A 14,124-nucleotide genomic window follows, 5' to 3' on the forward strand; every position below is an offset into this window, starting at 1 on the left:
TTGGAGGTCTGTAGCGATTGACTCTGCAGAAAGTTGGCGACCTCTTCGCACTATGCGCCTCAGCATCCGCTGACCCCGCTCCGTCAGTTTACGTGGCCTACCACTTCGTGGCTGAGTTGCTGTCGTTCCCAAACACTTCCACGTTCTTATAATACAGCTGACAGTTGACTGTGGAATATTTAGGAGCGAGGAAATTTCACGACTGGATTTGTTGCACAGGTGGCATCCTATCACAGTTCCACGCTGGAATTCACTGAGCTCCTGAGAGCGACCCATTCTTTCACAAATGTTTGTAAAAACAGTCTGCATGCCTAGGTGCTTGATTTTATACACCTGTCACCATGGAAGTGATTGGAACACCTGATTCTGATTATTTGGATGGGTGAGCGAATACTTTTGGCAATATAGTGTATCTGTTCAATATGCTGGAGATTCCTGACACAGACACTCAGAAATCATGTGTTGAAAAGGTTGTTCCTCATCCTGATCTCCAGCATGTCCTCGTCCTCCTCCTACAGCTATGCTGTTAGGTGTTTTTTTCTCCAGAGATCTCGGGCTTCTCCAGACCTCCAACAACCAGAGAGCTTTTCATTTTGATTGTTTTTCATTCTCATCTTTAGCCCTTTTATCATCACTCAGAGTCCTACTGATCCTCAGAGTCATACTGTAGCTAACCCGATGCTGTTTATTTTCAGTGCATTACAGGAGGAGTGTGTGTACAGTGATCAGCGTGGTGGAGTGGCATCCTCACAGCACCAGGGTCTCAGGTTTGATCCTGATCTCACCAAGGTTTCTGTCTGTGAATTTACATATGCTCCTCTCAGTGTTCCTGTGGGTTTTCTCTGGGTTCTCCGGTTTCCTCCCGCCTCACAAAAATGTGCAGGTATGTGGATTTGCTGTGCAAAATAACCCCTAAATGTGAAAGTGTGTGTGCACAGACTCACTTTGCTCCTGGTATTCAGAGGATAGCAGTAACACTGACTAGGATAGATAGATAGATAGATAGATAGATAGATAGATAGATAGATAGATAGATAGATAGAAGCTGAAGCATTAAGAGTTCCTTTCACTGGAACTAAGGGGCTGAGCCAAACCCCTGAAAGACAACACCTGAACTCAATGATCTGGAGGGGTGTCCCAATACTTTTGGCAATATAGAGTATGTATCTTAAAAACTACTATACCTCAGGAGCTCCTTCTGTCCACTAGAGGGCGTCACAGACCCAGTACAGTGATTGTGAACACACTATGAGCACGTGCTTGGGTTAGAGCAGTTCTTTCAGCAGAACACTTCACTGTGTTTTGTAATTAACATTAAATTACCACTGAGGTTATAAACACTTTATTTTACCCAGTGAACAGTTATAGTGTCGGAAAGCGCATAACTTTTTAAACACAGAAATGCATCTTAGGATTTTAATGATGTTTTATTGCTATATTGAATACATTAGATTAATGACAATCCTAATCTTTGATTAGAGTTAAAAGAATAAATGTTTCAGAAAATTTAATGAACAATCACACAGCTGGCTGTAACTGAGTCTCACAACTGATTTAAATAGATTAATTAATTAATAGGAAAAATTTCAAGCATAAAGTTTGTACACAGTTTTCTTACATCAAAAGTACAACAGCGCGCAGGTTCATGCCAGCCAATCAGCGCCGCGCTCGCGCGCACCTGGCGTGTAGGTGAGAACGGACACGCCCCCAAACTTCAGCCTTAATACCTTTCTGTTTGGCTGCGTGCTTTTTCTCACCTAGCATGTGAAGTGCCAGCAGCAGTGCGCGTGCCAGTGTATTATTATTATTATTAGTAGTAGTAGTAGTAGAAGTAGTATGCCAGAAACAAAGTTATTAATAATTATTATTAAATTAGCACGCTTTATTCTTCCAGACCGAGTGGATTCGGGAGATGTTTTATGGATTTAATCTTCAGTTTTAATTCTTTACACATTTTTTTTCTGACTTGGCGACATGAACTTCAGCAGTGGATTATCGGACAAAAAGGTGAAGTGTTTTAATTTAAGTGTCTCGTTTTCTAATCGAGAGTAAAATCCAGCATAGACAGGGTTATGGTCAGAGTGCATGTGGCATCAGATCCACACATGATGAGATTTAGCGCTTTATAAAGACTCAGAAATCAGTGCTCATGATGTCCTGCGTGGATCTGAAGCGAACAGTTTCCAGTTTGTCTATTTATTTCTATATCATGACGCTGTGGTCATTAACCAGACCAGTGCTTCATTAACACCAGATGTTGTGTGTAAGTTCAGCTGAACTGGACAGAGAGCAGATTGGTCAGAAACACTCCTGCTCTCCTTCCGGCCTTGTCTCAGCCTCGTGCAGGTGAAAGTTTGTGTTCTTTAAAACCTCTGAAGTTAATCTCATGCTGGTTGTTGTGTTGGTGTTGCAGCTCACAGCTCTCTCTTCCGTGTACGTCTCCTGTCTCACTGTAAGGTCAGTTTCACTTTGCTCTACACTTTATTACTGCAGTCCGGCTTTAACCCTGCAGGTCAGTCCAAACGGAAACATCACATTAAACCACTTTTTACAGCTCGGGGTTTTCTATCGCACTTTCTGAAATATAAATATAAAAGTACGAGAGAATAAATAGTGCAGGAGTGTGTGTGTGTGTGTGTGTGTGTGTGTGTATGGGGGGGCAGTCAGAAAAGTGATTTGCAGTGCCGTGTTGTCATTACAACAGCAGCGTTTAACACTGTACCAAATATAATAATGAATAAATACTTAATTTTATATATTTACTATAACTCACACCAAACAGAACAGACATGGAGCTTCATGGATCATTAACGGCAGAACAGTAATAAATAAAATAAATACAATAAAATAAACAAATAAATAAAATGTTAAACTTGTTATTTAATAGCTAAAAGCTTTAGCTAAAAGTTTCTCATTTATTTTAAAATTTCTTTCACACTGTTGTGTGTTAATAAGATTTGAGTTTAGTTAGTAAGTTTGAGATGTGATTCATCCCAGCCATTTTTACTTTTTCACTGAATCACAGAAACCTCACGTGACCCCACAGTGAGAAGACTGAGGAGAAAATCTAATAGTTCAATTTGATCAGAATAAGTTCACTTTATGTGTTTATTTTAACAGTCATGTGTGAGTGAGGATGTGTTAATTAGAGTTAATTAGAGTTAGAGTTAGAGGCCATTAGAGAGATAAATCTGGTGAAGTTGTGTATTAAAAATGAGTTGGTAAACAAACCCACTCCTCATTTCAGCACCACTTCCCCTGGACAGCGTCCACCTCCGTCTCCTCACCACATCCGGTTCCTGCAGTATTTCAGTCTTTAATCATGTTCAGTTCAACACCACAGACCGTAAGATCATTGTGTGAAGTAAAATCTTTTTTATTTACAGTTTCATTGGGAGCTTCTCTGTCTTCATTGTATCGATTGTAAAAAGAAAAAACCTCAATGAACAGGTAATACTGAACAATCTGTGTGTGTGTGTGAGTGTGTGTGTGTGTGAGTGTGTGAGTGTGTGTCCTGCAGCTCACCTTGTATTGCACAAGTGCCTTCTGTATTTATCTGGTTTTACTTTTATTGATTTAAGATTAGAGAACCACAGAAAGGCGACTCTTCCTCCATCAGCGGATGAGAAAAGCTCAGTACAGACTCAGGGCAGGAGAGAAAAGCTCAGTACAGACTCAGGGCAGGAGAGAAAAGCTCAGTACAGACTCAGGGCAGGAGAGAAAAGCTCAGTACAGACTGAAAGCTGAAATATTTCTTAGATAATAAAACACAAGATTCAGACTCTATAACCACAAACCACTGCTGAGAAATTCTCCTGAAGTGTGTTTGTGTTCTTGCAGCAACACACTCTCTCACATCTCTGATTAAAAATAAAAGATGACTCAAACACGATGTCTTATGATTTATAAATCCTGTTGAATATATATATTATTATTAATAATTGTAGAACTGTGACTCAAATTCTGCATTCATTCAAAGAGCATAGCAATATATATATATATACGTATATGCTTTTATGCTTTTAAACTTGTTTTTTATGAAAATAAAATAAATCATATATAAATAATATATAAAAATAATAAAAATCCAAATTCTATTTCATACAAATAATATTTATAGTGAATATGATTAATGTATACAAAAATTTATTTAGTTTTTTATTTAAAATGAAAGTGTTTTTAAAGTGTGTGTGTGTGTGTTGCAGGCCAAGCCTCTAATCCAGCTGGCTCTAGCGGACCTCTCAGCGTCTCTGTGCCTGGGCGTGACGTCCGTGTCGAACTTGGTGTGGTCAGGATCGGTGAGGAACAGGGAAGTGTTGTGCAGCGCAGGATTAGCTCTGTCTCTGGTGAGGAATCACATCATGTGAGAATGAGAAACTGCAGCAAGGCTCATAAAGCAGTCATAAAGCACACACACACACACACACACACACACACACACAAATGTTTAGTCATGATGAGGTTTCTGTTTCATGCTGAAATGTAAGAATCAGCCATGTGTCACACAATGAGACAAATAGAACAAAAGAATAAATAATTCTATAATCTTATAATAAAGCTGTAAGATGAGTTAGAGGTTTATATTTTAATGCTCTTGTTCTTTACACGTCATCATTTCATCATTTCATCGTTTCTATAGTAACAGCTACATTCCTGAAATCATTGTTCTACTATAAAACAAATGTTGGGTTTGTTGGTAAATTGTTGTGGTGTAAAGCGAGTAACACACTCAGGACAGTGCAGGACAGTGCAGGACAGTGCAGGACAGTGCAGGACATTAATCCACATCAGTGTGATATCAGTAACTCTGCAGGTGTCTCAGCTCTCCAGTGTGGATTATTTTCATGTAGCTGTACAGTCTGAAGTGTACTGACCATTTCACTGTGATGATGATAATAATAATAATAAATGGGTACAGTTCTCATAAGAAGAAGTGTGTCATTGTGTGTGTGTTACTGTGTGTTGTTGTGTGTTACAATGTGTGTGTTACAGTGTGTGTGTTACAGTGTGTGCTCTGTGTGTTACAGTGTGTGTGTTGTTGTGTGTGTTACAGTGTGTGTTACAGTGTGGTGCTCTGTGTGTTACAGTGTGTGTGTTGTTGTGTGTTACAGTGTGTGTGTTACAGTGTGTGCTCTGTGTGTTACAGTGTGTGTGTTACAGTGTGTGTGTTACAGTGTGTGCTCTGTGTGTTACAGTGTGTGTGTTACAGTGTGTGCTCTGTGTGTTACAGTGTGTGTGTTACAGTGTGTGTGTTACAGTGTGTGCTCTGTGTGTTACAGTGTGTGTGTTGTGTGTGTTGTTGTGTGTGTTACAGTGTGTGTGTTGTTGTGTGTGTGTTACAGTGTGTGTGTTGTGTGTGTTACAGTGTGTGTGTTACAGTGTGTGCTCTGTGTGTTACAGTGTGTGTGTTGTGTGTTGCAGTGTGTGTGTTGTTGTGTGTGTTACAGTGTGTGTGTTGTGTGTGTGTTACAGTGTGTGTGTTGTTGTGTGTGTTACAGTGTGTGTGTTGTGTGTGTGTGTTACAGTGTGTGTGTTGTGTGTGTTGTTGTGTGTGTTACAGTGTGTGCTCTGTGTGTTACAGTGTGTGTGTTGTGTGTGTTACAGTGTGTGTGTTACAGTGTGTGCTCTGCGTTACAGTGTGTGTGTTGTTGTGTGTGTTACAGTGTGTGCTCTGTGTGTTACAGTGTGTGTGTTTTTGTGTGTGTTACAGTGTGTGTGTTACTGTGTGTTGTTGTGTGTGTTACAGTGTGTGTGTTACAGTGTGTGCTCTGTGTGTTACAGTGTGTGTTACAGTGTGTGTGTTACAGTGTGTGTGTTACAGTGTGTGCTCTGTGTGTTACAGTGTGTGTGTTACAGTGTGTGTGTTACAGTGTGTGCTCTGTGTGTTACAGTGTGTGTTGTTGTGTGTGTTACAGTGTGTGTTACAGTGTGTGCTCTGTGTGTTACAGTGTGTGTGTTGTTGTGTGTGTTACAGTGTGTGTGTTACTGTGTGTTGTTGTGTGTGTTACAGTGTGTGTGTTACAGTGTGTGCTCTGTGTGTTACAGTGTGTGTTACAGTGTGTGTGTTACAGTGTGTGTGTTACAGTGTGTGCTCTGTGTGTTACAGTGTGTGTGTTACAGTGTGTGTGTTACAGTGTGTGCTCTGTGTGTTACAGTGTGTGTTACAGTGTGTGTGTTACAGTGTGTGCTCTGTGTGTTACAGTGTGTGTTGTTGTGTGTGTTACAGTGTGTGTTACAGTGTGTGCTCTGTGTGTTACAGTGTGTGTGTTGTTGTGTGTGTTACAGTGTGTGTGTTGTTGTGTGTGTTACAGTGTGTGTGTTACAGTGTGTGTGTTACAGTGTGTGCTCTGTGTGTTACAGTGTGTGTGTTGTTGTGTGTGTTACAGTGTGTGTGTTGTGTGTGTTACAGTGTGTGTGTTACAGTGTGTGTGTTGTGTGTGTTACAGTGTGTGTTACAGTGTGTGTGTTACAGTGTGTGCTCTGTGTGTTACAGTGTGTGTGTTGTTGTGTGTGTTACAGTGTGTGTGTTGTGTGTGTTACAGTGTGTGTGTTACAGTGTGTGCTCTGTGTGTTACAGTGTGTGTGTTGTTGTGTGTGTTACAGTGTGTGTGTTGTGTGTGTTACAGTGTGTGTGTTACAGTGTGTGTGTTGTGTGTGTTACAGTGTGTGTTACAGTGTGTGTGTTACAGTGTGTGCTCTGTGTGTTACAGTGTGTGTGTTGTTGTGTGTGTTACAGTGTGTGTTGTGTGTGTTACAGTGTGTGTGTTACAGTGTGTGTGTTACAGTGTGTGTGTTACAGTGTGTGCTCTGTGTGTTACAGTGTGTGTTGTTGTGTGTGTTACAGTGTGTGTTACAGTGTGTGCTCTGTGTGTTACAGTGTGTGTGTTGTTGTGTGTGTTACAGTGTGTGTGTTGTTGTGTGTGTTACAGTGTGTGTGTTACAGTGTGTGTTACAGTGTGTGCTCTGTGTGTTACAGTGTGTGTGTTGTGTGTGTTACAGTGTGTGTGTTACAGTGTGTGCTCTGTGTGTTACAGTGTGTGTGTTGTTGTGTGTGTTACAGTGTGTGTGTTACAGTGTGTGCTCTGTGTGTTACAGTGTGTGTGTTGTTGTGTGTGTTACAGTGTGTGTGTTGTTGTGTGTGTTACAGTGTGTGTGTTACAGTGTGTGTTACAGTGTGTGCTCTGTGTGTTACAGTGTGTGTTACAGTGTGTGCTCTGTGTGTTACAGTGTGTGTGTTGTTGTGTGTGTTACAGTGTGTGTGTTACAGTGTGTGCTCTGTGTGTTACAGTGTGTGTGTTGTGTGTGTTACAGTGTGTGTTACAGTGTGTGGTCTGTGTGTTACAGTGTGTGTGTTGTTGTGTGTGTTACAGTGTGTGTGTTACAGTGTGTGCTCTGTGTGTTACAGTGTGTGTGTTGTTGTGTGTGTTACAGTGTGTGTGTTACAGTGTGTGCTCTGTGTGTTACAGTGTGTGTGTTGTTGTGTGTGTTACAGTGTGTGTGTTACAGTGTGTGCTCTGTGTGTTACAGTGTGTGTGTTGTTGTGTGTGTTACAATGTGTGTGTTACAGTGTGTGCTCTGTGTGTTACAGTGTGTGTGTTGTTGTGTGTGTTACAGTGTGTGTTACAGTGTGTGCTCTGTGTGTTAGTGTGTGTGTTGTTGTGTGTGTTACAGTGTGTGTGTTGTTGTGTGTGTTACAGTGTGTGTGTTACAGTGTGTGCTCTGTGTGTTACAGTGTGTGTTGTTGTGTGTGTTACAGTGTGTGTGTTGTTGTGTGTGTTACAGTGTGTGTGTTACAGTGTGTGCTCTGTGTGTTACAGTGTGTGTGTTGTTGTGTGTTACAGTGTGTGTGTTACAGTGTGTGCTCTGTGTGTTAGTGTGTGTGTTGTTGTGTGTGTTACAATGTGTGTGTTACAGTGTGTGCTCTGTGTGTTACAGTGTGTGTGTTGTTGTGTGTGTTACAGTGTGTGTTACAGTGTGTGGTCTGTGTGTTACAGTGTGTGTGTTGTTGTGTGTGTTACAGTGTGTGTTACAGTGTGTGCTCTGTGTGTTACAGTGTGTGTGTTGTTGTGTGTGTTACAGTGTGTGTGTTACAGTGTGTGCTCTGTGTGTTAGTGTGTGTGTTGTTGTGTGTGTTACAGTGTGTGTGTTACAGTGTGTGCTCTGTGTGTTACAGTGTGTGTGTTGTTGTGTGTGTTACAGTGTGTGGTCTGTGTGTTACAGTGTGTGTGTTGTGTGTGTTACAGTGTGTGTGTTACAGTGTGTGCTCTGTGGGTTACAGTGTGTGTGTTGTTGTGTGTGTTACAATGTGTGTGTTACAGTGTGTGCTCTGTGTGTTACAGTGTGTGTGTTGTTGTGTGTGTTACAATGTGTGTGTTACAGTGTGTGCTCTGTGTGTTACAGTGTGTGTGTTGTTGTGTGTGTTACAGTGTGTGTTACAGTGTGTGCTCTGTGTGTTACAGTGTGTGTGTTGTTGTGTGTGTTACAGTGTGTGTGTTGTTGTGTGTGTTACAGTGTGTGTGTTACAGTGTGTGCTCTGTGTGTTACAGTGTGTGTTGTTGTGTGTGTTACAGTGTGTGTGTTGTTGTGTGTGTTACAGTGTTTGTGTTACAGTGTGTGCTCTGTGTGTTACAGTGTGTGTGTTGTTGTGTGTGTTACAGTGTGTGTGTTACAGTGTGTGCTCTGTGTGTTAGTGTGTGTTGTTGTGTGTGTTACAGTGTGTGTGTTGTTGTGTGTGTTACAGTGTGTGTGTTGTTGTGTGTGTTACAGTGTGTGCTCTGTGTGTTACAGTGTGTGTGTTGTGTGTGTTACAGTGTGTGTGTTACAGTGTGTGCTCTGTGTGTTACAGTGTGTGTGTTGTTGTGTGTGTTACAGTGTGTGCTCTGTGTGTTACAGTGTGTGTGTTGTTGTGTGTGTTACAGTGTGTGTGTTACTGTGTGTTGTGTGTGTTGTTGTGTGTGTTACAGTGTGTGTGTTACAGTGTGTGCTCTGTGTGTTACAGTGTGTGTTACAGTGTGTGTGTTACAGTGTGTGCTCTGTGTGTTACAGTGTGTGTGTTACAGTGTGTGTGTTACAGTGTGTGTGTTACAGTGTGTGCTCTGTGTGTTACAGTGTGTGTTGTTGTGTGTGTTACAGTGTGTGTGTTACAGTGTGTGCTCTGTGTGTTACAGTGTGTGTGTTGTGTGTGTTACAGTGTGTGTGTTACAGTGTGTGCTCTGTGTGTTACAGTGTGTGTGTTGTTGTGTGTGTTACAGTGTGTGTTACAGTGTGTGCTCTGTGTGTTACAGTGTGTGTGTTGTTGTGTGTGTTACAGTGCATGTGTTGTTGTGTGTGTTACAGTGTGTGTGTTACAGTGTGTGTGTTACAGTGTGTGCTCTGTGTGTTACAGTGTGTGTGTTGTTGTGTGTGTTACAGTGTGTGTGTTGTGTGTGTTACAGTGTGTGTGTGTTGTTGTGTGTGTTACAGTGTGTTACAGTGTGTGTGTTGTGTGTGTTACAGTGTGTGTTCTGTGTGTTACAGTGTGTTACAGTGTCTGTGTTGTTGTGTGTGTTACAGTGTGTGTTCTGTGTGTCACAGTGTGTGTGTTGTGTGTGTTGTGTGTGTTACTGTGTGTGTTGTTGTGTGTGTTACAGTGTGTTACTGTGTGTGTTGTTGTGTGTGTTACAGTGTGTTACTGTGTGTGTTGTTGTGTGTGTTACAGTGTGTTGTTGTGTGTGTTACTGTGTGTGTTGTTGTGTGTGTTACTGTGTGTGTTGTTGTGTGTGTTACAGTGTGTTACTGTGTGTGTTGTTGTGTGTGTTACTGTGTGTGTTGTGTGTGTTACAGTGTGTTACTGTGTGTGTTGTTGTGTGTGTTACAGTGTGTTACTGTGTGTGTTGTTGTGTGTGTTACAGTGTGTTACTGTGTGTGTTGTGTGTGTTCCAGTGTGTTCCTGTGTGTGTTGTTGTGTGTGTTACTGTGTGTGTTGTTGTGTGTGTTACAGTGTGTTACTGTGTGTGTTGTTGTGTGTGTTACAGTGTGTTACTGTGTGTGTTGTTGTGTGTGTTACAGTGTGTTACTGTGTGTGTGTTGTTGTGTGTGTTACAGTGTGTGTGTTGTGTGTTACAGTGTGTTACTGTGTGTGTTGTTGTGTGTGTTACAGTGTGTTACTGTGTGTGTTGTTGTGTGTGTTACAGTGTGTTACTGTGTGTGTGTTACAGTGTGTGTTGTTGTGTGTGTTACAGTGTGTTACTGTGTGTGTGTTGTTGTGTGTGTTACAGTGTGTGTTGTGTGTGTTACAGTGTGTTACTGTGTGTGTTGTTGTGTGTGTTACAGTGTGTTACTGTGTGTGTTGTTGTGTGTGTTACAGTGTGTTACTGTGTGTGTTGTTGTGTGTGTTACAGTGTGTTACTGTGTGTGTGTTACAGTGTGTGTTGTGTGTGTTACAGTGTGTTACTGTGTGTGTGTTGTTGTGTGTGTTACAGTGTGTGTGTTGTGTGTGTTACAGTGTGTTACTGTGTGTGTTGTTGTGTGTGTTACAGTGTGTTACTGTGTGTGTTTTTGTGTGTGTTACAGTGTGTTACTGTGTGTGTGTTGTTGTGTGTTACAGTGTGTGTATTGTGTGTGTTACAGTGTGTTACTGTGTGTGTTGTTGTGTGTTACAGTGTGTGTGTTGTGTGTTACAGTGTGTTACTGTGTGTGTGTTGTTGTGTGTGTTACAGTGAGTGTGTTGTTGTGTGTGTTACAGTGTGTTACAGTGTGTGTGTTGTTGTGTGTGTTACAGTGTGTTACTGTGTGTGTTGTTGTGTGTGTTACAGTGTGTTACAGTGTGTGTTGTTGTGTGTGTTACAGTGTGTTACAGTGTGTGTTGTGTGTGTTACAGTGTGTGTGTTGTGTGTGTTACAGTGTGTTACTGTGTGTGTGTTACAGTGTGTGTTGTTGTGTGTGTTACAGTGTGTTACTGTGTGTGTGTTGTTGTGTGTGTTACAGTGTGTGTGTTGTGTGTGTTACAGTGTGTGTTGTTGTGTGTGTTACAGTGTGTTACTGTGTGTGTGTTGTTGTGTGTGTTGTGTGTTGTTGTGTGTGTTACAGTGTGTTACTGTGTGTGTTGTTGTGTGTGTTACAGTGTGTTACAGTGTGTGTGTTGTGTGTGTTACAGTGTGTGTGTTGTGTGTGTTACAGTGTGTTACAGTGAGTGTGTTGTTGTGTGTGTTACAGTGTGTTACTGTGTGTGTTGTGTGTGTTACAGTGTGTTACAGTGTGTGTGTTGTTGTGTGTGTTACAGTGTGTTACTGTGTGTGTTGTTGTGTGTGTTACAGTGTGTTACAGTGTGTGTGTTGTTGTGTGTGTTACAGTATGTTACTGTGTGTGTTGTGTGTGTTACAGTGTGTGTGTTGTGTGTTAGTGTGTTACAGTGAGTGTGTTGTTGTGTGTGTTACAGTGTGTTACTGTGTGTGTGTTGTTGTGTGTGTTACAGTGTGTTACAGTGTGTGTTGTTGTGTGTGTTACAGTGTGTTACTGTGTGTGTTGTTGTGTGTGTTACAGTGAGTGTGTTGTTGTGTGTGTTACAGTGTGTTACAGTGTGTGTTGTTGTGTGTGTTACAGTGTGTTACTGTGTGTGTTGTTGTGTGTGTGTGTTGTGTGTTACTGATTTTTTCTGTTTCTCTGTCAGATGTTTTATTACGTCTCGTTCCTCCTCGTCATCGTTTATGCCTTCGAGTCTGCACACAGCCTTCAGGGCTGGAGAGAGGAAGACGAGGGAGAGTTCACACGTCAGGTGATCACACACACACACACACACACACACACACACACACACATTAATTCAAGAAAACTGAAAAAAATGTTTATACAGTATGTTTCATGACAGTTATAATAAACACCTTTAGTTATATTTCTCATTAAATTGTGAGTAAACTTCACACCCTGAATTTTTATGGAAGCTCAGGATTCTGTGTGTGTGATGTAATGCGACTGTAAGAACCTCACACAAAAGCTCTGCTCACACGAATATGAATAAAAACATGGAGGTCATGTGACAGGAACAGAAATCCCCTTTCTGTTTAATATTTACAGAGAACGCTTACATAACTCTTTTACATTTCCTGGTTAGTCTCCGGTCACTATGTCCTCTATCACATTCAAGTAAAGAGATTTTTTAAATTAAAGAGAAAACGGTGTAAAAGCTTTAGTCTGAATCGTGTGTGTGTTTTTCTACACTTTCAGAAATCAAGTTAAATCTAGAACCCTTCAGAGTGTTTCTCCTCTCAGGGTTCCAGACTAGAACCTTTTAGGAAGCTAAGAGCTCTAAACAATCAGAAGAGTGTGGATAAGCTTCCAGTGTCGTATTTATAGTGTATTAATAAGTAAATGAGGTTTATTATAATATGTTAATGTATGTAAATGAGAGTTCTGTTTCTGTCTTTAATAAATGTCGTGTTAGTGCCCGTTCTCACGCTCTCAGGACAGCAGCAGCAGGAGGAAGAGGAGGATGATGATCGATCTGCTGTATGTCCTGGTGTGGTAAGTAACTGAACTCAGATCAGTCAGGCTTCATCAGCTCTGATTAATTACACTAACAGCATGATTATATAAAGACACAAAAACTATATATATATACACTGCCCAAGCATAACATTATGACCACCTGCCTAATATTGGTCCCCCTTTTGATGACAAAACAGCCCTGACTCTTCAAGGCATGGACTCCACTAGATCCCTGAAGGTGTGCTGTGGGATCTGGCACCAAGATGTTAGCAGCAGATCCTTTAAGTCCTTTAAGTTGTGAGGTGGAGCCTCCATGGATGGGACTTGTTTGTCCAGAACATCCCACAGATTCTGGACTGGATTGAGATCTGGGGAATGTGGAGGCGGAGTCAACACCTCAAACTGGTTGTTGTGGTCATCAAACCATTCCTGAACCATTTCTGCTTTGTGGCACGGTGCATTATCCTGCTGAAAGAGACCACAGCCATCAGGGAATACTGTTTCCATGAAAGGGAGTAGATGGTCTAACAATGCTTAGGTAGGTGGTACGTGTCAAAGCACATGGATGCAGGACCCAAGGTTTCCCAGCAAAACATTGACCAAAGCAGGACACTGCCTCTGCCGGCTCGCCTTCTTTCCATAGTGCATCCTGGTGCCATGTGTTCCCCAGGTAAGAGACGCACACGCCCCCGGCCATCCACGTGATGTAAAAGAAAACGTGATTCATCAGACCAGGCCACCGTCTTCCATTGCTCCGTGGTCCAGTTCTGATGCTCACATGACCATTGTTGGTGCTTTCGGTGGTGCACAGGGGTCAGCATGGGCACTCTGACCGGTCTGCAGCTATGCGGCCCCCATACACAATACACTGTCCTGCACTGTGTATTCTGACCCCTTTCTATCAGAACCAGCATTAACTTCTTCAGCAGTTTGAGCAACAGTAGCTCGTCTGTTGGATCGGATCACACGGGCCAGCCTTCGCTCCCCACGTCCATCAATGAGCCTTGACCACCCATGACCCCGTCTCCGGTTCACCACTGTTCCTTCCTTGGACCACTTTTGATAGATACTGACCACTGCAGACCGGGAACACCCCACAAGAGCTGCAGTTTTGGAGATGCTCTGATCCAGTGGTCTAGCATCACAATTTGTCCCTTTTGGTCAAACTCACTCAAATCCTTACACTTGTCCATTTTTCCTGCTTCTAACATCAACTTTGAGGACAAAATGTTGACTTGCTGCCTAATATATCCCACCCACTAACAGGTGCCATGATGAGGAGATACTCAGTCTTATTCATGTCATCTGGAACTGGTCATAATGTTATGGCTGACCGGTGTGTGTACATATATACAAACTCAGTGTGTTTTATTTATTATGAATGAACTTCTTCATGTCTTCCCTCATCTCTCTCTCTCCTCAGGCTGCTCCCTCTGATTGGATTCATCGTCTACATCACTACAGTTTCTTTCCCTATGATGTCTCTTTTTCCCTCACATCAATCCTTCAATTATAAACAAAGTGGTCAGCCCAACACACACTTCTGCAACAGGTATACACACACACACACACACACACACACTATTTTCTCAGAAAATAGTACAAATTAAGACATTCTGTAAAATATCTAGGGCTAGGCAAACATTTGTGTGTGTGTGTTTT

General features: G+C 41.9%; 1 protein-coding gene across 3 annotated transcripts in view; it reads left to right on the top strand.

The window, feature by feature from the left end:
- Positions 1–1,745: 1,745 nt before the first annotated feature.
- si:dkey-30c15.2 (uncharacterized protein LOC558938 homolog) overlaps positions 1,746–14,124 on the top strand; it is a 19,752-nt gene continuing 7,373 nt past the window's right edge. Inside the window, exons 1-7 of one of the 3 annotated variants that reach the window (XM_058387030.1) lie at positions 1,746–2,007; positions 2,414–2,457; positions 3,387–3,450; positions 4,206–4,346; positions 11,648–11,752; positions 12,419–12,498; positions 13,886–14,014. In XM_058387030.1, the coding sequence (XP_058243013.1) occupies positions 1,975–2,007; positions 2,414–2,457; positions 3,387–3,450; positions 4,206–4,346; positions 11,648–11,752; positions 12,419–12,498; positions 13,886–14,014 (596 nt within the window). In that variant the 5' untranslated portion in view covers positions 1,746–1,974. The remainder of the gene's footprint in view (positions 2,008–2,413; positions 2,458–3,386; positions 3,451–4,205; positions 4,347–11,647; positions 11,753–12,418; positions 12,499–13,885; positions 14,015–14,124) is intronic. The other 2 variants (XM_058387031.1, XM_058387032.1) reach the window with 2 other exon arrangements.

This window comes from Hemibagrus wyckioides, linkage group LG04, assembly GCF_019097595.1.
Source record: "Hemibagrus wyckioides isolate EC202008001 linkage group LG04, SWU_Hwy_1.0, whole genome shotgun sequence".
NCBI lineage: Eukaryota > Metazoa > Chordata > Actinopteri > Siluriformes > Bagridae > Hemibagrus > Hemibagrus wyckioides.